This window comes from Bubalus kerabau, chromosome 13 (assembly GCF_029407905.1).
Source record: "Bubalus kerabau isolate K-KA32 ecotype Philippines breed swamp buffalo chromosome 13, PCC_UOA_SB_1v2, whole genome shotgun sequence".
Lineage (NCBI taxonomy): Eukaryota > Metazoa > Chordata > Mammalia > Artiodactyla > Bovidae > Bubalus > Bubalus kerabau.
Window position 1 is genome coordinate 12,277,460 of NC_073636.1, and position 25,027 is coordinate 12,302,486.

Genomic DNA, 25,027 nt, shown 5'->3' on the forward strand with positions numbered 1-25,027 from the left:
GTGACTCTTTCAATGGGATCTTTTTTGTTTTTTCTTCATTAGTTTGGCAGCACTCCAACTATTGGGAATTATCCTACTTTCCATAGTCACAAGAGTCTCCATGGGACGCTGTGTTCTTTCAAAGGCTTTAAATTCATGTTTGTAGGCACTGACCCTCAGGTGAACCATCTCCCTCAACGTGGAGTTTCCAAAAAGGAAGAGGATGCCTGACTTAAAAATGGTGACCCTGAACCCTGTGGCCTGTGAATAGCACACAAACGACCATCAAAAAACCATGGGAACTTCAGGACAGCAGCTGGGAGTACTGCTAATACCTTAAATTTTGATCACATCTTCCGGTTAAGCTGACGGTCTGATCCAAAGGGGAGGGGGGGTGGTGATTGCTGATAAAATAGTCCCCAAACGGAATTACTCATGCTAAGCCCACATCTCTAAATGGAGACTTAACATCTAAGCTACCTGCAATTCTAACCTTCCCCAGTCTAGAACTTCCTGATTAGCACTTGTGAGGAAGTGACCTTGCCTGAAACACTGTTCTTTCCTTGTCCCCACTTTCTGCCCATAAAAGTCTTCCATTTCATACAGGTCCTCAGTGCTCCTTTCTGCTTCCTAAATAGGATGCTATTCGATTCATGAATTATTGCAAAAACATAATTAGATCTCTAAATTTACTCAGTTGAATTTTGTGTTTTTAACACTTTCCAAACCCTTCCCCCACACACCCCCCCCCCCAACACCTAGGGTTATCAAGTTAGATCAGAGAAACTTTGGGTACTCGAGTTATTGAACTTTTACTCTAGTATAATGAAACAGAAGAAAACTATTTTTCTGTGTGTTTTTTCCCCCTGTAGGTGAACATTTAGATACTACAGAGATGACATATCACTAAGACACTTACATGGTATGAATATATAGGAATCCCATGTCTGGACAAAGATGCACCGGTAAGGTTGCATGCTGTTTCCATCTCAGTGGCCTTAAGACAAAGTTCATCTTTCCTAGCTTCAGTTCTCTCATAGGTAAAATGGAATAATATCTACTTCACTGGGATTACAGAATTAAGTATATTATCTTATTTAAGGTTCCTAGGAAATTATCTGATGCTGAATTGACTTCAATAAAGCTAGTGTGAATCATATATTTCAAACTAAAAATATGTTAGAGCAGAAATGTCTGGTTGCCTCTCTTTCATAGTAAAAAATAATATTCTGGATGATGGTGTGCTCATCTTAAAGATTCAACTTTCCAGCTCTCCTTAGAGCTATAGATGAGTCAGAGAGAGAGGTAAACAGCAGCTTTTTGTAAGTCTTTTCCAACAGTGACTTGATAAAGAAGACCAAGCAGGCATGGGGTTGTTCTTTCCTCCCTAGAATTTGGCTGTGACAGCTGGACTCCAGTAGCCATGCCGGACTGAGGAGTACTCTTCAGGATGAGAACCCAGTGCAGTAGATAGTTCCTGGGTCTCAGACATCATGGAACTAACTCCTTTCATATGAAGAGACTGACAAACACTTCTGTCTCATTTAAATCATCGTTTCCAGTCTCTATTACTAGCAGCCAATGCAATTTCTAATTGACATACATGTCAATTCACATTTAGACAATTTCAGAGACGTGGCTCCTAGTTTTTAAAATAATTTTGTGTATCAAGAAAATAGGGCGTCTAATCTTAATAGCATCTTAAAATCAAGAAAGCAGACTACTATTCTTCCAAGTTAGCTACTGAGTCCCTATAGTTTGAGTCTTGCCTCTGCTGGGGAAATATAGAACTTAACAAACAGTAGGTCCACAAGAAACCACATTTGTTGAATTAATGGTGACTTTCCAAAGAGATTTATGAAGTGTATTTTCCAAGTTTTATGATTAATTAGTTTCTGATAGATTTTAATTTGTCAGCACAGTTAAAAGATTCCTCCCATGGACACACTGATCTACACAGAAAGCAATTCCTCCTGAAGAACTGAGGGCTGAGTGAACAGCTTCTGCTCAAGAAATGATAGAGGGACTGAGACCCAGCACTACCAGGAACCTAGAGGGCTGGGTGGAGGGGATGTATGTCTACTTACGGCTATTCACATTGTGGCACAGCAGAAACCAACAAAACATTGTAAAGCAATTATCTTCCAATTAAAAAGAAAACTAGGATCCACCTCTGACACTGTGGTCTGCAGTAGGAAGGATACCCCTGAGAGCCCCGTGCACAGAGTTGCCCACCTTGGGACACATGGAAAGAAACAGTGATTTAAAGGACACTTAGACCGTTTACTAACCTTAAGGCATCTGCCAAACATGTAGGAGAACTGCTGGAACTCTTTCCAAATTGGAAAGGAGAAAGTAAAACTGTCACTATTTGCAGATCATATGATACTACACATAGAAAACCCTAAAGATACAGTGAGAAAACTATTAGAGCTAATCAATAAAGTTGCAGGATACAAACTTGATATGCGGAAATACAATGCATTTTGTATACTAATACTGAACTGTTGTAAAGAAAAAGCAAAACGATCTTGTTTACAGTTGCATCAAAAAAGAATCAAATAGCTAGGGATTAATTTAAGAGGTGGAACTGTATTCTGAAAACTAAAAGACATTGATGTAGGAGATTCAACATGATACAAAGAAAATGTGGAAAATACCCTGTGTTCGTGGATTGAAAGAATTGGTATTGTGACAATGTCCTTACTACTGAAAACCATCTAAAGATTTAATGCATTATCTATCATAATACCCATGACATTTTTCAAAGAACAATCCTAAAATTTGTATGCAATCACAAAAAAATTCAAGTAGACAAGCAGTCTTTGACTGCTTCAAATCCTCATTGTTATAGAAGTTAAAACCAAATTCTAAACAATAAGCAAGCAGACAAAATCCAGAAGGCCCTTTTCCCAACTGACTACATTCTAAACTTACCCCAAGGAAATCATTATTCATGTAAATTGCGGCTTTTTACACTCACCTGTTGCATCTGGTTATTTTGTTTGACATATAAGGTTTAAATAAATCAGGACTTTTAGGCACAATATGAGCTACAAGGATATATTGCACAACATGGGAAATCTAAATATTTTATAATAACTATAAATAGAGTATAATCTTTGAAAATTGTGAATCACTGAATTGTACACCTATAACTTATAATACTGCACAGCATCTATACACTATCAAAAATTAAATTTAAAAATCAAGGTGTCTCAAAACAACTGAGGGTCCTTCAGAAAGTGTAATAATGTAAGCTTTGCCTCCCCTTCCCCACCATCTCTAAAAGAACTTTTTGAAATCTAGTGAGACAGTCATTTTTACATTTTACGTGTACATTTTATAACGTTTTTTCTCGTGCATTTACTGCTCTGGTTTTGGTAAGGCATTCCATAGGCTTGGAATTTTAAGAGCATTTCCTATAACAAGGAAAAATGTAAATAATCCCTGAGAATTGACAATCAGAGACAGAAATATCCCTATTTTTTACAAAATGGACTTAATGGTAGCCTTCTCTATAAGATATGAAAACAACAATCAAATACATAAAAACAGCTAGTGGGAAGCTGCTGTACAGCACAGGGAGCTCAGCTCAGTGTTCTGTGATGACCTAGAGGGGTGGGCGGGGGATATATGGATACACATGGCTGATTCACTTCATTGTACAGCTGAAACTAACAATATTGTAAACCAATTATATTCCAATAAAAAACAATAGCAGGAAAAGGTGCCAAGAGAAATTTGATTTCCTAGAAGCCTGGTCTGAGGTGCATTTAGCATTTTGATAAAAGCCTCACAATATTTCAAGAGGAAAAGTGAGACTAAGTAACCCCCAGGGTGCACAGCAAATCTAGAACACTGGCCAAGAGAGCTGGGCAGAGTTCCTGATTTTGTCTTTCAGTAGAATATCTGCACCATCCAAGACCAACAGATATTTCTGATCTCCAGGAGGAACCGTCTAGCAGGAAATCTCTGTAACCCTCATTGCCAGGAATCTGAAACTCCTTTCTGCTGTAAAAACATAAGCCTACTTAAACAGCTGATCACAATCCCTTTCTTCCTTCATGCGTTCTTACAGCCTCTACACTTGTGTTGCCCAAGATCTTTACTGCCTATTCAAATTCTAATTTCTAGTTTTTCTCAGCCCTGGTACTTAAAAGTCAGCAGAGACAGCAAAAGAGACACAGATGTATAGAACAGTCTTTTGGACTCTGTGGGAGAGGGTGGGATGATTTGGGAAAATGGCATTGAAACATGTATAATATCATACATGAAACGAATCGCCAGTCCAGGTTCGATGCATGATACTGGATGCTTGGGGCTGGTGCACTGGGACGACCCAGAGGGATGGTACGGGGAGGGAAGTGGGAAGGGGGTTCAGAATGGGGAACACGTGTATACCTGTGGTGGATTCATGTTGATGTATGGCAAAACCAATACAATATTGTAAAGTAATTAACCTCCAATTAAAATAAATTTATATTAAAAAAATATTACTTACCACCATTAGAAGTATCATTGTCGCCTCTTTGAAAGTGAAAGTGAAGTTGCTCAGCCGTGTCCAACTCTTTGCAACCCCATGGACTATAGCCTACCAGGCTCCTCTGTCCACGGAATTTTTAGGCAAGGGTACTGGAGTGGGTTGCCATTTCCTTCTCCAGAGGATCTTCCCAACCCAGGGATCGAACCTGGGTCTCCCGTATTGCAGGCAACATTTTACCATCTAAGCCACCGGGGAAGCCACAAAAGAAGTGCTTGCCTGCCGAAACCCAGGACTGAACCAGGGACCTTTAGATCTTCAGTCTAACACTCTCCCAACAGAGCTATTTCAGCCCCACAGAGTATGAAATTCTCTAGGTCACAGACTATATTATTTCTATATCCTTCACAATGGAAACCCAGACTATGAGAAAGCACTCAGTGATCGCATACTGTACTTGAAGCATTGTGAAGACTCTGAACTGAACTGAACTGAAATAGGCAATAGTAGAATAGAAATAGATAGATATTGTTCAGTCGCTCAGTCGTGCCCAACTCTTTGCGACCCCATGAATCGCAGCACGCCCGGCCTCCCTGTCCATCAAAAACTCCCGGAGTTCACTCAAACTCACATCCATCGAGTTGGTGATGCCATCCAGCCATCTCATCCTCTGTCGTCCCCTTCTCCTCCTGCCCCCAGTCCCTCCCAGCATCAGAGTCTTTTCCAATGAGTCAACTCTTCGCATGAGCTGGCCAAAATACTGGAGTTTCAGCTTTAGCATCATTCCTTCCAAAGAACACCCAGGACTGATCTCCTTCAGAATGGACTGGTTGGATCTCCTCTGCAGTCCAAGGGACTCTCAAGAGTCTTCTCCAACACCACAGTTCAAAACCATCAATTCTTCGGCGCTCAGCCTTCTTCACAGTCCAACTCTCACATCCATACATGACCACTGGAAAAACCATAGCCTTGACTAGAAGGACCTTTGTTGGCAAAGTGATGTCTCTGCTTTTGAATATGCTATCTAGGTTGGTCATAACTTTCCTTCCAAGGAGTAGGCGCCTTTTAATTTCATGGCTGCAATCACCATCTGCAGTGATTTTGGAGCCCCCAAAAAATAAAGTCTGACACTGTTTCCACTCTTTCCCCATCTATTTCCCATGAAGTGATGGGACAGGATGCCATGATCTTCATTTTCTGAATGTTGAGCTTTAAGCCAACTTTTTCACTCTCCTCTTTCACTTTCAACAAGAGGCTTTTTAGTTCCTCTTCACTTTCTGCCATAAGGGTGGTGTCGTCTGCATATCTGAGCTTATTGATATTTCTCCTGGCAATCTTGATTCCAGCTTGTGCTTCTTCCAGCCCAGCGTTTCTCATGATGTACTCTGCATATAAGTTAAATAAGCAGGGTGACAATATACAGCCTTGACATATTCCTTTTCCTATTTGGAACCAGTCTGTTGTTCCATGTCCAGTTCTAACTGTTGCTTCCTTGACCTGCATACCTTGACCTGACCTTGGTTTCTCAAGAGGCAGGTCAGGTGGTCTAGTATTCCATCTCTTTCAGAATTTTATTGTGATCCACACAGTCAAAGGCTTTGGCATAGTCAATAAAGCAGAAATAGATGTTTTTCTGGAACTCTCTTGCTTTTTCCATGATCCAGCGGATGTTGGCAATTTGATCTCTGGTTCTTTTGCCTTTTCTAAAACCAGCTTGAACATCTGGAAGTTCACGGTTCACGTATTGCTAAAGCCTGGCTTGGAGAATTTTGAGCATTACTTTACTAGCATGTGAGATGAGTGCAATTGTGTGGTAGTTTGAGCATTCTTTCGCATTGCCTTTCTTTGGGACTGGAATGAAAACTGACCCTTTCCAGTCCTGTGGCCACTGCTGAGTTTTCCAAATTTGCTGGCATATTGAGTGCAGCACTTTCGCAGCATCATCTTTCAAGATTTGAAAGAGCTCAACTGGAATGCCATCACCTCCACTAGCTTTGTTCATAGTGATGCTTTCTAAGGCCCACTTGACTTCACATTCCAGGATGTCTGGCTCTAGGTCAGTAATCACACCATCATGGTTATCTGGGTCGTGAAGCTCTTTTTTGTACAGTTCTTCTGTGTATTCTTGCCACCTCTTCTTAATATCTTCCGCTTCTGTTAGGTCCATACCATTTCTGTCCTTTATCGAGCCCATCTTTGCATGAAGTGTTCCCTTGGTATCTCTAATTTTCTTGACGAGATCTCTAGTCTTTCCCATTCTGTTGTTTTCCTCTATTTCTTTGTATTGATCGCTGAGGAAGGCTTTCTTATCTCTCCTTGCTATTCTTTGGAACTCTGCATTCAGATGCTTATATCTTTCCTTATTTTAGCTAAGTACATTTACTCATCTATTCCCTAATTAAACACTTGAGAGTCTATTGGCAGCTGGAGAAGTGGTGACGAAATCCCTTAGTGACCGTCGACATTTACTGGCTGATTCCCAGTTTCCCCACTAACACTTCTGTGGCTGGAGGCAGAAGATGCTACTTATACTAAGGTAGTACATTATCATCAAGGCTTGAAATAGAACAAGAGAAAAACTTCCTCATTTTCTTTGGATCTTAACTACACAGCTCCCCATGGGTCTGCTTATTATTCTTGGCTACATACAACACAATTCTAGGCCTTACACATGCGGAAAGGGTCAAGTACAGTAGAAAAATAGAAAACCATAATGTTTATACAGATGACTGATCTACAGGAATGTTCATTTCAGTGTTATTTAAATCAGAACAAAATTTAGAATTAGCCTAATGAGATAAACCACATTGCAGAAGGATATCTACAGATGTCAGGAAATGTACAGAGTGTTAAAGTGCAAGTTACGGAGCAGGAGGTATTTACACTAACTGGTTATTTTTATTTTTATAAACCCAATGGGGGGGGGATCTAAAAGGATAAACTTCAACATAGTAATGGCAACTATACCCAAGTAATGGGATATATATGATTTTCTTTAAGCAAATAAGCAAATTTTCTAAAATGATCCTGAATAACTTTTAAGTTAGAAAAAAAGTGTTTTGTTTTGTTTTTTAAATTTTAAAGATAAAGCAGATCAGGAGGAACATTCTCCCAAAATAAGAGGCATTTTTGACAAAATTCACAGTTTTATCTGACTGCTCAGTGCCTGGTAAAGTATGCTCTAAAGGATGATCTTCTACTGGCCTTTTAAAGGGAAATAACAGTACACACACATTTTGATCCATTTTTCCAAATTTTGTCTCCTGAAATATATGTATGGTAGATGAACAGATGTCACACCTTTTCCCTTTCACAAAGCACTGCTTTGTTAAGCAAATCACACACTGCTTAGAATCCTTGTTATAAAAGTTAAACTGAATTCTAAAAAGCAAGCAAGCAAAACCAGAAGGCCCTTTCCCCAGTCAAATGCATTAGAAAATTCAAGTTTCCTGCATTTTTCCAAACAAGAAAACTTGTTTCTTTTCAAACAGTTTCTTCCCCTCTAAACAACTGTTAAAGGCTTGCTTAGATGGATAGAAAGTGGACTCAAAGAAGAAATACATGGAGTGAGCGCCCCATGTCTCCTGTTCTGCAGGAGCATCCCAACCTACTGGTTGAGGATGTAGAGATGAAGGACCATCTGGGCAGAAGCCTTACCTTGGTCTGGAACGTGCAGAACATATGTGTTAAGAATGGATGCTCCCAGGCCAAGGAGAGGACCCTCTTCTCTACCATTGTGCACTCCACGTCATCGTCCATCAAAACCACATCTTTCTTTAAGGCTTTTATTGCGAAAAACTGATTGGTTTTCTTGAACTCTGCTAGGAAGACCTGGAAAGAAGGAGAAGAAGCAGAGTTATTTTAGCATTTGGATTGACACTCGATAAAGAAGAGTCATGACATGCTGAGAGAGATGTACTGGGGGAGGAAACAGAATTAATTCTCCAATCCTCCTCTATCCCCTTTATGGAGACAAACCGAGTTTTACTGGCGTGGGATGCTATTAACAGCTTCATCCACTCTACCTTTCAAAGGGTTTCACAAAATCAGATGGGTTATTCTCAGCTCCTGGAAAGATTCTATTTAAAAAAGTGGAATCTAGAAAAATCATACAGATGAACCTATTTGCAAAGCAGAAACAGAGACACAGATGTAGAGAACAAAAGCATGGACATCAAGGGGGATAGATTAGGAGGTTGGGATTGATACACACACACTGCTATGGATAAAACAGATAACCAATATGGGAAGGAAATCCAGAGAAGAGGGGATACATGTACTTGTGTAGCTGATTCACTTTACTGTACAGCAGATACACAACACTAAATCAGCTATACACCAATAAAAGTTTTTTTAAAGTGTCCTGTCTGCCCAGAGACCTAAGTTTATAAAAAAAGAATCAGAGAAAAATGTGTATTGAGGAAGCAGCATCGAGCAATGAAGAGGAAGACTTGACTGCTTTTGAAATAATCAATAAAAATGAGCATAAAACCTTACTCCACATTTTACCCACTTTTTCAAGGCCAAAAAGCATACGTGAGAAATCCAACTGTCCTGATGTACTTAAAGAATGCACAGCATTTCCTCTGATGGCACAGACACTAACATTATCTTCAAGACCTACTATGTGTCAGACATTCTGTTACAGGCTTTACGCATGCTATCTAATTTTAGTATCTATTTAATTCTTGGTTCAGAACACGCTGCAATACAGATAGTAATAATAACAGAAACCTAGGGTCAAAGGGTAACTTTCTCAAACTCACAGAGCTACTCAGTGGAAAATCTGACTCCAAAGCTGACTTTTGCCACTCAATTTCAGGCATCTTATAAGACAGGACACCAGATGGCTTAGAATGGAGGGTTGCTCCAGCCTGCATGCTTGCAGATGATGCAGCCACAGACAACTGATGATAGTGAGGACACGGCCTGAGGAGACAGGAAGCCGTAGCCCTGGCCTCGTTTCACAGACATTTACCGGCTGTGGGAACGTGGGCTCACAAAGGAACCTCGCTGGGCTTCGGTTCCCTAATGTGGAAAAGCCAAAACTGTCACCACACTGCTGACTTACAGGACTGTTGTGAAAATCACACACCCAGGTGGGGAAGCGACTTGTGAACTCTAAAATGCTTTCTGAATGACAGTCATTGGGAATCTAAAACCAAAACGAATGTGTGTAACAAAACAGAAGCAGACTCACGGATATAGAGAACAAACAGGTGGTTTCCAGTCGGGGGGAGGAGGGCCAAGACAAGGGCATGGGATTAAGAGGTACGAACTGCTCTGTGTAAAATAAATAAGCAACGGGGATATATTGAATCTCACAGCGAAACAGAGCCATTATTCTGTAATACCTTTAGAGTACAATCTATAAAACTACTGAATCACTATGTTACCACACTTCTGAAGCTAATATAATATTGTAAATCAACTATACTTCAAAAAACCCACTCATCATTTGTTTCTTTTAGTGACTTTTGAGGAATGCTGAAGTTCATGATGACACACCAATAGTGAAAATGCATGTGTCTATGTTTAAAATTATACAATGCAGACACATAGGTTTGGGGATAGCTGGCTTGATAGAGAGGGTAGAGCTTAGATGAGAATTCAGGCATGAAGGTGAAAGTGTGAGTCACTCTTCGGCTGCTGCTGCTAAGTCACTTCAGTCGTGTCCAACTCTGTGCGACCCCTGAGACAGCAGCCCACCAGGCCTCCCCGTCCCTGGGATTCTCCAGGCAACAACACTGGAGTGGGTTGCCATTTCCTTCTCCAGTGCATGAAAGTGAAAACTGAAAGTGAAGTCACTCAGTCATGTCTGACTCTAGCGACCCCATGGACTGCAGCCTACCAGGCTTCTCTGTCCATGGGATTTTCCAGGCAAAAGTTCTGGAGTGGGGTGCCATTGCCTTCAGTTGCATCCAACTCTTTGCGACCCCAAGGACTGTAGCCCGCCAGGCTCCTCTGTCCATGGAATTCTCCAGGTGAGAATACCAGACTTGGTAGCCATTCCCTTCTCCAGGCGATCTTCCCAACCCAGGGATCGAACCCATGTCTCCTGCATGGCAGACAGAATTTTTACCATCTGAACCATCAGGCAAATAATGTTCATAACCACAGAAAACATGCCATTTGTTTTCCTGGGCCTAAAATTGATGGAGAACCAAAATAGAGAGGCTACCATTTTGGTGAGGAACCATATCTATAGAGAGTGAAAAAAGAGAAAAATAAGAACAAGTTTTGGAGTTCAAGAAGAGGAAATATATTCTGCTTTGGGGCTCCCCCCCCCTTAACTGGGTCCCCACAGTGGGGTCCCCTTGGGGTGCAAGGATCTGGGATTCTGATGGGGAGGAGCCTAGTCACAGAGCCGAGGCTACTGAAGCTCTCAGCTGTCCATTGGGTTATTTACTAAGGCAGGTAGGTTTAACTTAAAGCTGTAACCTATTGAAAAGTAGAAATCTATCCAGAGAACAAAGAAAAACATTTCTATAACAATTAGAAATCCTCTTTTGGCAACTGCTTCTTTCAATAAAACATTTCCCAAACCAGCCTTAAACTAAGAAATTGAAAAGGCAATCTCCATCTCTATAATGTCCTTTCAATTTTTGGTAACAGGCTATCATGGCACATTAATTGATGCTACATTTTAATGAAGACTGGCTGTAAAACTGACTATTGCACTCAGAATAACACCAAGAGAGCCTGCGATGGTTCGTGCTATTGTGGGAACAAATTAATAGCTATTGGCTACAGCTGGCAGGGCCGAGTGGGTTTTGCTGAAGGCAATTCCTTGGTATTAAACCCAATCCCTACTAGCAGCACAAAGTCATTCAGCTATGGCAAGACCTAGTTGCATTTCAGCTTGTTTATTATTAAACTGGGTAAGTTTTACAGCCCAAGTCTGGTGAGCAGGTGCTGAGCATAATGCTGGCCTTGGTTGCACAAATTCATGGAACAGTAGTCTCTGGCTAAAATTCTCCCAGAAGTGACATCCAATATAAATAAAAAACAACTGAGGATTTCATTAATACATGAGATATCCTTAATAGCCAAGATAACCTAAAAGCCTGTATTCCATAACATCCCTCTTTACAATCACTGACTTGACAATCTTCTCGTCACTGACAGTTGATTATAATTTCTTAGACTATGTTTTCCTCCTCCTCCTCGCCCTCCATGACAGAGAGCCCATACGTTGAGTAAGTGGCAGGAATAATTGAGAGGAGGGACTTCTCCATGAAACTTTTCCTAAGATACTCAAGTTATGGCTATAATTCTGGGCTGCACTGTGTCCCTTCCAAATAAATCCATGGACAGGCTCCTCTGGAATCTTCCTGACCCAGTGATCAAACTCAGGTTTCTCGCATTGCAGGTAGATTCTTTACCATCTGAGCCACCAGAGGAGCCTTAATAATTCATATGCTGAAGTCCTAAACCCCCAGCACCTGAGCGTGTGACCTTAATTGGAGACAGGGTCTTTAGAGAGATGATTATGTTCAAATGAGGTCATTAGGATGGGCCCTGATGCCATAGAACCGGCATCCTCGTAAGAGGAGGGAATTGGGACACAGAGGAATGGCCATGTGACGACACAGGGAGAAGACTGTGTCTACACCCGGGAGAGAGGGAGGCCTCAGGAGGAACAGCCCTGTCCACACCTTGATCCTGGATGTCCAGCCTCCAGAACTGGGAGAGATACATTTCTGCTGTTGAAGCTGCCCCCCTCTGTGGTATTTTATTACAGTAGCCCTAAGCTAAGGCAAGACTGAGAAAAAAATCATAAGGAAAGTAAAACCAGACTCTGGGTTGAAAAAAGGAGCAAAACAACAACAAAACCACCAATGAAACAAAAATATCTTTGAGACAGGAACTGGCCGGGGCACCTTCCTGCTTCATTGGCGTCCGAAGACACCACACTCAGAAGCTGGTGGGATGCACACCTTCAAAGTGAGATGGCTGGAACTGTTTTTCCCCAGGGAGTAGAGGCTGCTGCTCCCAAGAGCTCCCTGTGCTTAGTCGCTCAGTTGTGTCCGACTCTGTGCGACCCCATGGACTGTAGCCCGCCAGGCTCCTCTGCCCATGGGGATTCTCCAGGCAAGAACACTGGAGCAGGTTGCCACGCCCTCCTCCAGGGGATCTTCCCAACCCAGGGATAGAACCCAGGTCTCTTGCTTTGCAGGCAGATTCTTTACCGCCTGAGCCACCAGGGAAGCCCCTGGGTCCCTTTTGATTCAGACATCTCTCTGCTCTCTAACATACATCACATCACAGCTCCTGCCCAGGAAGCCTCTCTCTGCACACTATGCCTGGTTTTGGTCCCACCAGCTCAGTTCCGCTGGCCAGAGCTTTGCTTCTCAGTTTCTCTCATCTGGCCCACAGAATCCTACATACAGTATCGTACCTTGCCAAAACTTCCTTTCCCCAGCATTTTGTGCAACGTGAAATCCTCAATTTTTAGTTTCATACGTAGAGAACCTTTTTCTTTGTTCGGCTCAGGTTCTGGACGATGGCATACTTTCTCCATCTCTTCCAAGGGAGACTCCCAGGAGATCCCCTGAGGCTCTGAAAATGATAGGCCAGTGGTTAAAAGGAAATAAGGAACAACAGAGGGTCATCCTAGCTATTCTGAGACCTGCTTTCTTTTTCATATCCTGTTCTGAAGTTTCATCTGCAACAGTTCAGAAAGGGGTTCCTGAAGGGCAAAAGGAGCATCTCCTGCCTGGAAGCCTGGCATCTGGGCGGTGGACCGTGTCTCTTGGACAGACTGGGGGAAATGTCAGGTTAAGAAACATTCCAACCAGCAAAAGACCATCTCTGCAGCAGGAACAAGCACTTTAGATAATGCCAGATCACGGACATATAGGGATTTTAGCTGAACTGGAGGGAAGATGACTCCCATTGCTTGCATGGCTTGCAGGCGTAATGGCATCAATTTCTGCGACCTACCAGGTAGGGAAGAAGAGCTGGATAGCAGATCATTGAAGACCCGAATGGAAGCATTTGCCACAGTCTTCAGGTCAAGATGCTGCCTATTTTGATTGTCTCTGAGACATGGTTTACCCAGAGACCTTTCCCAAATCTAATCCAAACACTTCTTTAAAAAAATTTTACAGACAATTTATTCCTCACCCCATGCCAGAGAAGTTGTAGACCAACTTTTCTGGAACCTTCCTCTCACCCTCCTATAAAATTTCTTAAAATTGAAATACACTTGACATATCACATTGTGCTAAGTTAACAGGCGTAACATGTTGACTGACACATTGATCTACTGTGATATCACTTGATGGCACCTCATAGCACATAATTATCCTATCATTTTTGTGGTTGGAATTATGTGTGTGCTCAGTCATGTCCAACTCTTTGAGACTCCATGGATTGTAGCCTGCCAGGCCTCTCTGTCCATGGAATTTTCCAAGCAAGAATACTGGAGCAGATTACCATGTCCTATTCCAGGGGATCTTTCCCATCCAGGGACTGAAGCTGCATCTCTTGTGTCTCCTGCATTGGCAGGAAAAGTCTTTACCACTCCAGGTTTGTCTTTCATATTCTAAGTCCAAGGAAAATAAGTATTTTATAATATATGTTGAAACTACTCAGAATCACATGTATACATATAGCTGAGTCCCTCTGCTGTTTACCTGAAACTACACACAACATTAATTAATTGGCTATACCTCAATACAGAATGGTTTTGGTGTTAAAAAAAAAATTGAAAAAGAATCACACAGTCACAACCTCTCAAAAAGCACCTTCCAACAGGAGGCTGGATGAACTTCCATAATGTCATAAATGTTAAGGATGTTGGCTATTCTTCCCCATTCTAATCTTAAACTTTCCAGTAAAGACTCAAAGTACAGAATAAGATGGTCTGTGGTATTTCTACCTTAGTGCTCTATGGAGGATTCAGTTTTGTAAAACAGTCGGACCATGGCAGGGAATAACATTCTAAAATTCTAAGGAAAAGTTTGCCCCATCTTCTATCCCCACCCCAACTTCCCACAACCCCTATCCGCTTACAAAGCTTTTCTAGTCGGCTGTATTTTGGTTTTACTTCTAGAAGTAGAAGCCTCTTTGTAGGTGGCTAGGTCGGTAATTTCTAACTAGAAAAGAATCATTTATCAGGCCAGGTAAAGGGAGACTTTAACCCAGAAAGTCTTAGTAAAAGTGTTAGTTGCTCAGTTGTGTCCGACTCTTTGTGACCCCATGGACTGTAGCCCGCCAGGCTCCTCTGTCCATGGGCTTCTCCAGGCAAGAATAATGGAGTGGGTAGCCATTCCCTTCTCCAGGGGAACCTTCCCGACACAGGGATCAAACCCGGGTCTTCTGCACTGCAGGCAGATTCTTTACCTTCTGAGCCACCAGGGAAGTCCTGGACTCAGGTTAAGGTTAATCAGGATGAATTACTGATGACAATTCCACGGTGAATAGGGATAGCTACCTTTTTTCCCTGGTCCTGGTACGTACGGCGGCTTTGCTTCACCTTTTATGGAGCATGGGAGACCAATTTCAACTGGACCTTCTCTGAAGATGTGCTCAGAATCTCTTAAGCAGCGAGCCTGGATTACAAACAAAGAGTCAGACCACCCACCTACCCACCCACCATGGACGGGACCATGCATGCTGCTGTCCATGGTCACGAAGCCATTTCAGATCCCTGAGTATGTAGGATAACCAAACCTCTCCTCCTCCTCAGCACTCTCTTAGGATCCCATACCCTGTGAACATCTATTTTATTTTACGTACCAGCAGAGCATGCTCACTTCCTTCATATTTTCTGGGGGCTCACTAGTCTTTTTTCCCACACTCCCCACAGTGCTCAGTCACAAATAGGAATCAAAGACCAGTGGATGGAAAAATAGCTCAAGTGGGCAAAGCCAAGTCTTTAAGATTTTTTTTTTTTTATTAGAGCGGACCATTTTTAAAGTCTTTCTTGAAGTTGTTACAATACTACTTCTGTTTTATGTTTTGGTTCTTTGGTGCGAGGCGTGTGGGATCCTAGCTCCCTGACCAGGGATCAAACTCACACTTCCTGCATTGGAAGGTGAAGTCTTAACCACTGGACCACCAGGGAAGTCCCAAAGCCAGGTCTCAAAGAGGGTTTGTTCACAGATGTGAGGATTCAGCATGCTACTGAGCAGAAAGGCAAAGCTGCCTCGGATTCAGTGTTTTGGGGGCATTTTGGAGATGATTTCAGCAAATGTTTTTCCCACCAGCTATTACATAGTCATCTTATACAGGTATAAAGCTAGCAATGAGTCCTCAATAATTTTAATGAATGTATTTGTGTGTGCCCCTGCTCATTCCATGAAGAATTAAGCTCTTACAAAGATCCACACCAGGGAAATACATTAAATAAACATCTCAAAGTGGGGATGTGGACATGCAGATGAAAGCCAGGGTCAAGGAAAGTGCTTGGAAACAGATTCCAGGTTGCCCCATACAGTTGCTACAAGTCCAAGAGTGAAGGGACTGAAATAGTCCTTGTTGAATTGAAACTGCAGGCACTTGTCCCCTAAAAGCCAATCCTACCTGCTGAGTGCTCTCGATCATTGCCAGTGCTTCAGCCATCAGCTTCTGGTTTATACCACAAAGGTTGGCCACCTTTGTCTGGCATCTGTGATGCACATTCATGCCACATGCTGAAAGAGAAGCAACGCCGTGAGCAAGGGCGACAGAACCAACTTCCAGACACTCTGAACACGATCTGTTTTGGGTGCAGGTACATCCAACAGACAATTGGCAAACCCCCAGCACCATCTTCCCCGCAGAGGGAGATGCTGAAGACAGATATTAGGGCGGTGCTCTTATGATGCCACCAAGTATCCACCTCTGCTTCACTGAGATACTCATGCACACAGCAGGTGCCTTTTGGCATGATGCTGGGACACGACTCCTGCTCGAGGCAGAGCCAGAGCCTTGTTGATGGCAAGGAAGGCTGCCGCCCATTTGTGTGCACAGACTGAGCACAGTGACTGGCCTCCAAAAGGTGCTCACCAAATACAACTTTTCTTTCATCTTTCAAAATGTTATTGAAATATTTAGATGATACTTTAGCTGTCTTTACCTTTAGTTTTCACTAGGTAAACAGACCATTCACAATAAAACAAAATAGCATTTTCTATGTAAGTAAGTATAAACCATAGATAGTTGTAAAAAACCCATCAGAAGTGAAATCTTTAATACAGTAAAGGTGCTACTTATAATGGCCTCTCTCTTCTGAACCCTGTCTGATTTACTGGACTCTTCCTGGGCTCCCAGATGCAGGTTTTATGTTGGGCAGCCCCAGCTCCCATTTCCTACCCATGACTGCAAGGCAGAGACAGGGAGGCAGTTAGCAGGGATTGAGCATCTTACTGTTTAAAAGTGTACCAGATCTAAGCTCCTCTCTGATGTGCTGTGCAGAAAGGCTCCTTGCCCACCAGGATCAAAATGTCAGAAGCCTGTTACGAACCTAGTAGGTGATAACTGAACCTCCGTGAGTGCAAACAGTTCCTCTGATGACTAATTTCATGCGAATTTCAGCAGCCAGAGGAAGGAGACAGGATCAGGATAAGAGGGGACCGTACTTAGGCAGGAGGCTTACAGGAAAGCAAGAAGAAGAGAGAGGGAGGCAGAGATGGGGGGAGACCCAGGGGAGAGAGTGGGAGGTGGAGACGCAGACAGGGGCATGAGAAGGGAGCAGACAGCACCCCGTCTCGCGGGGTTCCAGCAAGAACAGAGAATGACTCGGGGCGAGGGGGAGGAAGGAGTGGGAGATAGGAGGGGAGAAGAGAGAGAGGGAAAGTAAGGAAGGCCAGAGGACAGGAAATGAAAGAAGAGAATGGAACAGAGAAGAAAGAATGTTGGGAAATGAGGGGACAGAGCAGGGCGTGGAAGCCATGGAATAATGCTAAGGAATCCTAGCGGGAGTTCTGAGCTCAGAGGCAGCAGCCACTGCTGGGATAAGCGTGGCCTCTGCAGGTGGGGTGATGGGCTCCAGGGAAGAAAACCCCGATGTCCAAGACCATCAGACTCAAGGTGCCATCAGGTGTGGATTTGATTATTCCTGTCCTGTTTGTCCACTCAGAAACCCTCCAGTTACCTGTTGCCTGTGAACTCCTAAAGACACTCTACACAATGCCAGGCCACCCACCCACAGACCGTTGAGCAGGCGTAGACAGGAAAGTGTGTGGTGGTCCCCTGGGCAGCAGAGGTTTCTCTGGTTCAGATGAATTTTGACTACCTGTGGGTTTGCCTTCAGCAGTGAGTTGAAAAACCTAACATCTCCTGCCTTCCTTAAGATGTCACTCCAGGCTCCACCAGACCCGCAGATACACCTGGGATGTGGATAAGGAGGCATCTAAGAGCGATCTTCCTACTAGGTCAGCTCCCTTTATCACTTAAAAGACCCAACACACATAGGCAGTGGCATAAGTTAAAATGGGGTCACCCACAAAAAATAAAGTGGTTTCTATGTTTAATCAGTGGGCTTCCCAGGCGGCACTACTGGTAGAGAACCTGCCTGCCAACGCAGGAGATTTAAGAGACACGGGTCTATCCCTGGGTTGGGAAGATCTCCTGGAGGAGGGCAGAGGAACCCACTGTAGTATTCTTGCCTAGAGATTCCCATGGACAAAGGAGCCTGGCACGCGCCCGTCTATGGGGTTGCAAAGAGTCAGACATGACTAAAGTGACTTAGCAAACACGTATGTTTAATCAATATCCTAGGATAAACCATAATGGAAAAGAGTGTTAAAAAATGCATATAAATGTATGCACATTATATAATGTGTGTGTGTGTGTGTGTGTGTGTGTATATATATAATTGAATCATTTTGCTGTATAGAAGTAATTAACAAAAGTGTACGTCAACTATACTCCAATAAAAAATCTTTTAATTGAGAATAAAATGCTCCCTGCTGAGTGGGGCACCTTTGTTTTGAACACATTATCTAGGCTCTGTCCCCTCTCAGCCCCACTCCAAAGGCAGAAGGGCTCTGATAGTTTTTGTTGGAATTTTTCCTCCCTACCCCCTAATCCTGGTGAAATGGCATCTCAGTTTCTAAAGGTTATTGCCTTAGCAACTGGGCTTTTAGAGCAAGAAAGCTGTCTGGCTTTTTCTCTGGTTAGACTGAATAACTGGATGGGTAAAGGGGAGTGAGCTCGGGCTCTGTGGTCAGGTCACCTGGAGGAGCCATCCTATCAGAGCTGGGCTGCTCCCTGTGCAGGCTTCCCCAGTGGCTCTGATGGCAAACAACCTGCCTGTAATGCAGGAGACCTGGCTTCAGCTCCGGGGTCAGGAAGATCCCCTGGAGAAGGGAATGGCAACCCACTCCACTCTTCTTGCCTTGGAGAATTCCATGGACAGAGGAGCCTGGTGGGCTACAGTCCATGGGGTCGCAAAGAGCTGGACATGACTCAGTGACTGACACGTCCAACACTTAAACTGTGCAGCTGGAGTTCACAGCACGCTATGGGGACAGGTGTGCCAGCTTCCGTAAGCCAGAGAATTTTTCCGTACAGGACTTTTCAGCAGCCCAGCAGATGTACCAGGCTCATTCCTCGATGGGGCCACAGACAGAATGGTCCTTGCTGGTTCCAGGGAGAGTGGCAGGGGCATGGCTGGAGCTGCCAGTCAGGAAGGGACAGGCCAGGGCAGGGGACCAGTCAGAGGAACGTGCCACTTCCTTGCTTCCCAGGACTGCATGCCTCAGAAGGCATCAGGCCAGGGGCCTGGACATGGGACCTGAATGACTGTGCACTTCTCTGGGAAATAAGACACGGGGTGGTGGCAGGTGGAGGGAAAGAACAGCAGCGGCTTGTTATCCAGGAACTTCTCATTCAGGGCCACGGGGCTCTTCCGGGCTGGCTGAACAAGCCAGTCATCTCCATCTTCCCTCCCTCCCTCGTCCTCTCATCAAAGCTGCAAACCCACCCCCCTGGATGTTCAGTCGGTGGGGACCAAAAGCACCTTTTGCATGGGACTCACCATCACACTTGAGTCCTTGCCTGGCCAGGCCCCACAGCAGGGTCCCACAGTGCTCACAGAAGGTTGGGCTCTTGTAATTGTAGACCTTAAATCTGTGCGGCATGTCGATTTTGAACCTCTCCTTGTGGAACTGAAAGGGAACAAGAGAGTGTGATGGTTCGTGTGTCCCTGGGTTCCCCACTTTCCATTTCTCTAGCAGAGACTTTCGCAGAATGAACAGAACAATAAAAACATTGCAATGATGTGTATTGGAAGTCACGAGTTTTACTTGTCAAGCCTTATAGTCATGTCCAATGAAGACAGGAAGCCATTAGCTGTTCTGGGTCAAGGGCATGAGATACTCGTTTCAGGTAACCTGGAGAGAGCTGAAGTCTGCCGCCTCTGGGCAGATGGGTTAATATTTCAGGAAGGAGACCAGAGTTATCCGTTTAAATGGGAGTTATGTCAACGGACTTCCCTTCCTAATTTAATATAAATATTTCCTTTGCTCTTTCAACCTAGAACGAGTGCTTTCACCTTGGGAAGATATTATATAATGCCTCCTCTAGAGGCATTGGTTTATTAGTGTGAGGAGTGGGAAGACTTTTCACACTTGTTATATATGAACAGAAGAGACAAGGCATAGAAAACAGTTCCGCCAGGTGCTGTAGAAAATGTCACCTGTGTTGTCTTGTACACGTGTAATATCTCATACAATCCTCAAAATATCTCATTTGAAGCAGCTTCTGTTAGGATTCTGATTTGATCTATGGGGACATTAAACACGGAGAGGGCGAGACACTAGTTTTGGGTCTCGGTAACAATCATTACTGAAGAGGAAAGTGTTTTAGGGATATTGACATGCATGGAAAAACTTAAGAATTGTGCATTATGAGCAAGAATTAGGGAGTTGCTGGACTTTCCTGGTGGTACAGTGGATAAAAATCCACCTGCCAGTGCAGGGAAGGTTCCACACACTGTGGAGCAACAAAGCCCATGCACCCCAACGACTGAAGCCTGCAAGCCTAGAGACCATGCTCTGCAATAAGAAAAGCCACCACAATGAGAAGCCCCAAGCACCGCAGCTAGAGAGTAGCTCCTGCTCTTTGAAACGAGAGAAAGCCCACATGCAGCGACAAAGACCCACTGCAACCAAAAAGAAAAGAATTTTTTAAAAAGTCCTTTAAAAAAGAATTAGTGGGCTGTTAAAGGCAATGTCAGGATGAAATCATCATATTTCAGACAAAAGCGAATCTAGGTCCGTACCATAGTTTCTCGGCTGTTGATAGCGGATCCTGTGCACTTTGCTATTACTTTATCGATACACTTCTTGTGAATTGCTGCATTACATTCTGAAAAGAAATAACTACAGCTTGAGATTTTCAGAAGTTAAGGGGCAACTAAACAAAAGAAATGATGCTAGTACAACAGAAATCCTTCTTACTTACGTTGACACTGGTAGCCTTGTTTGTTCAGACCCCTGCAATAAAGCACATGTTTGAATACGTATATGAACTTTAGAGTCAACTGTAGTACCAAGAACAAAAACATTTAAAAGATGAACAAGCTCTCATAGCTTCCTACTGTCACATAGCATTTTCTGATCAGCAGCCCTCGTCTGTTATTAGCCAAGAGTGTTAATGTGTGCTCTTATTTGGACCTGCTTTGTGAAAAGTCTGAACATTCAATAAATGAGGAGTTGTTCATTTCCCTTTCATTTGCATATTTCCCAAACATGCAGACAAAAAAATGCCCAACCAAAAATGGATCACAGAATCCTAGTAGCAAATTTCCATGTCTACACTTAAAAATTTTCACTGTCTTACTAAGTTCAGTACAGATAAGCAAAGATATCCATATAACACTTTATTTCCTCTTTCTGAGTATCTGAGAACAGTTGCAGCTAATAAATTCTCAACCTTAAGACTGATTCTGTTAACATTCACTATTAGAAGGGAAGGAGTTCAAGTCATTAGATGAAGACAGTTGATGGAAATCCACCAAAAGTCTTCCTGACCTTTGGATACCCTGGTTAAGCCAGAGGTTGTGCATTAACAAATCCTGCAAGAACCCATGGGAGAGAAGACCCCAAAAGAGTGGGGGAGGCTGAAACAAGAGATAGGAGTCATTTTGAGTCTCCAGTCTACCATAGCCTTCGCTGCTGTGGTTACTGAGGCTTGAACCAATCTCTGTTTGAGCGCTGTTAAGACACCCAAGAGCCTTGTAAACATAGAAACCCATCAGCTCCAATGGGCAAGTGTTGCCTTCTGCAGACATTTAGTTAGCAGCACAGTTGGGTTGTTGAATTGGTGGCAGTTTTGACTATAAAACTGTGCTTACCATAAAGATCTCTCCCTCTTCTGTCCCTCCCCTCTCACCCCCAGAAACTTCCCATTTAATTGGAAACCAAAGTTTCCTTGAAATCTTTCTTAAGGGAGCTGGATTCCTCATGCTATAGGAGCTCTCTTATGAAAATATTCTCTAGAATCACATCGTTTGAGCCTTCTCAATCCAGGGGAGGCCACTGGAAACTCTCAGGTAGTACCTATTCCCATACACTCCCCCCAAGGTGGAACATGCCAGGCCTGGTGGATTAAGAAGATGCATCATGGGACTTTCCCGGTGGTCCAGTGTTTAAGAATCTGCCATGTAATGCAGGGGACGGGCGTTCAGTCCTTGCTCAGGGGTCTAAGATCCCACCGGCCTCAGAACAACTAAGCCTGTGCTCTGAAGCCTGTGTGCCATAACTAAGACCCAACACAGCCAAATAAATACCCAAACAAACAAAAAATGTGACACAAGGCATAACCCGAAGCTTGGCATCACACGCGAGTTACCATACCAGACAAATTCATGGCAGACGGAACAAAACGTGGGCTGTGGGAAGAAGGTGGCTGTGAACTCATGGCACTTGACGTGGTGGACTTTGGCCTGCTTGATGGCTCCTCGGCGGTGATGCAGAGCGAAGAAGCCGTCGGTCTCGAATTCGTTCATGTCCTTTGTGTCTGCAGGAAGAGGGCAGTGAGAGTGACCTTCTGGATATGGCTGTCACAGCTGGGGGCGACCAGGGTGGGGGAATGGGGAAGGGGCAGAGATGGATGAGGAACTAGACAAGCTATAAGACCATTAGCACCCCAAGTACTGGGTTGGGCTAAAAGCCTATTTGGATTTTTTTCCAAAAGAGGTTATGGACATTCTGGCCAACCCAGTATTTCTAAAGTTTGGTACAATACAAAGTGTCTTTCCTTAGTCCCATAACAGAATTATCAGAGGGTGTCCTGTTACAGGATTGGAACAACAAGCCTGGATTCTTGGCTCAATCCTTCCATCCTCTTTCATGACACTGAGCTATATCCTCTCTCAATTTTTAAAACCAGAAGTTGGAATGTTTAAGGTATTTATTGACCTCTCCTTGTCACTGTCAGTGATGAGTCAGCCAGAAAAGGCAGGAAGGGGCAAATACTTTGCCTGTAATTCTAAAGAATAATGTGGTACTGACAGTAAGTTGGAAACAATATATATATATACATACATACATATATTAGGTCTCAGGAAATTTTATATCTGGTTGTTTATAGACAAAAAATGTAGACAGGCAGGAGCTGGCCAGATTTCTGAAGGCAAAAGAGCTTTGGGAAGTTGTTTATGCTTTAGTTCCTGAAGCCCATGGGAATCAGATACAGCTCCATAAACTATACATGTCAATGTGGAAAGGGCCAGAAATGAACAGATGACTGCAATTAAAAAATGTCTAGATAATCCTGGATGGTACCTAGTCATCTACATCAAATCATCACATTCACATTTGTTCAGTTTACCCTGGGCTCTGGATGCTGGTGAAGGTACTCTGGGTAGTACCTGTCCACAGTACCCACAGCTTCCCAAAAGGCTGGAGAATATTAGTAGAATAATAGAATACCAGTGAGAATATTAGCCCTGGCTGAAGCCCAGGTCCCCCAACCAAAATACACAATAGCAAGGTAGTTATGATTAAACGGTACGATGGACCCTCCAGCATGCACGACAGACTGACATGGTAAAGGAGACAGAACAAGGCTGCCATCAGCACTAAAATACGGATAACAATTTCATGACTCTAGTTCCTACAACTGCGATTGTAAGTAGATTCTTGGATTACTTATTCTACTTATTTTTTAAAATACAAAAAAATGGAGGTTTGGCAAGAATAAGGGGCTCCTGTTTCACAAATGAAGAGCGTTAACAATATTTAAACCCAATTGTTTCCCTTCTGGCTAAGCCATGGCAGAGGCTGGGCAACAAACTCGAGGCAAATGATCCTGCCAGAGTATCTTAATTCCCCCACGCCTTTTCATGGCCAGGCTGGAAGCACACTGGGGAGACAGCGGGGCCGGGGGAGGGTCATGGAGGTGGAAACCCTCCTCCATGATCCAGCCTCGTGCCAGCACTCATTTCAAGACTGAAGTCTTTTCTCCAAGAATCCATGGGTCTGTTTTACGGAAACCCCAAACTCTCAGAAAAAAAGTCATTTTGCTGTACACCCGAAACTAACACAGCACTGTAAATCAACTACACTCCAAAGAAAATAATAATAAAGCATTCCTAAAAAAGAGTTCCTTACAGGGCTTAGTACTTTGCCTGATACTTCAAGGATAGGCGATTTAGGTCTTTTTTTTTAGGAACTGGGCTGGAAATAATTTAGGCTTGGTGAATTAGGGGTTAGATTTAGGGTCACTGAGGCAACTGCCTTCTCCTATAGGTTCTGATTTAAGTGTAAAGATCTATTTACAACTCGGGACCGGCACAGGAGGCCATTTGTCGGGAAGCTCTAACTCATTTCTATTTTGGTGCTGATGAAATAAAAGGAAATAAAGCGTAAAATTACTTTTGAACTCAGGGAGGGAGGTGAATTATTCTGGGAACCCTATCCATATTACTGTGAAAAATACACAAATATAATCATGTAAAAATTATATGGTGGTGGTTTAGTTGCTAAGTTGTGTCCAATTCTTGTGACCCCAAGGACTGCAGACCACCAGGCTCCTCTGTTCATGGGATTCTCCAGGCAAGAATATTGGCATGGGTTGCCATTTCCTTCTCCAGGAGATCTTCCTGACCCAGGAATCGAACCCAAGCAGATTCTTTACTGACTGAATAGTCTAATAAGCTATTATAATAGTCCGGACTATATACAACTGTATGTTTATAAATATAAAATAGTCTGTGCATTAGAACACTGTACATTTAAAAGTATGTCAGAGAGTACAGGTAAGGAATTCATCCCCTTGCTCTTTGCTATAATTTCTTTATCCTCTGACCATTTCAATCCTTATAAGAAAGTAAATGTATAAAAGCTCAGAATTTTAAAAATTCTCCTTGTAATTACTGTTTATTTTTGAAGTAATTTGGTCTTCTGTTTGTTCACTGGTTTGAATAAGCTCACTGATTTTTATATAGTTGGTTATTTATTTTATAGCAATGGTGCCTAATCTATTTGTTTAGTTTAACCAATCACTTGTTTGTAGTCAATTAAGTCACACATTTCCTGGGAAGCTATAAGCGAATTGCTATGCAGGATAGTATAAAGAATTATGAGATGTTACCCCCAATTTTGAATGGGTAAGTCAGGAAGAGAT

General features: G+C 43.1%; 1 protein-coding gene and 1 non-coding gene across 7 annotated transcripts in view; both read right to left on the minus strand.

Moving 5' to 3' along the window:
- Positions 1-25,027, minus strand: part of PRKCQ (protein kinase C theta) — a 212,227-nt gene that overhangs the window by 76,335 nt on the left and 110,865 nt on the right. For all 6 annotated transcript variants that reach the window (XM_055543489.1, XM_055543490.1, XM_055543492.1 and 3 more), the window contains 8 exons: positions 22,255-22,417; positions 20,861-20,892; positions 20,679-20,764; positions 19,434-19,563; positions 15,995-16,104; positions 14,904-15,021; positions 12,864-13,024; positions 8,120-8,293 (listed from right to left, as the gene is read on the minus strand). In XM_055543489.1, coding sequence (XP_055399464.1) covers positions 8,120-8,293; positions 12,864-13,024; positions 14,904-15,021; positions 15,995-16,104; positions 19,434-19,563; positions 20,679-20,764; positions 20,861-20,892; positions 22,255-22,417 — 974 coding nt within the window. The remainder of the gene's footprint in view (positions 1-8,119; positions 8,294-12,863; positions 13,025-14,903; positions 15,022-15,994; positions 16,105-19,433; positions 19,564-20,678; positions 20,765-20,860; positions 20,893-22,254; positions 22,418-25,027) is intronic.
- On the minus strand, positions 4,743-4,815 carry TRNAF-GAA (transfer RNA phenylalanine (anticodon GAA)). Its single transcript has one exon. It is a non-coding gene; the product is annotated as a tRNA-Phe (tRNA).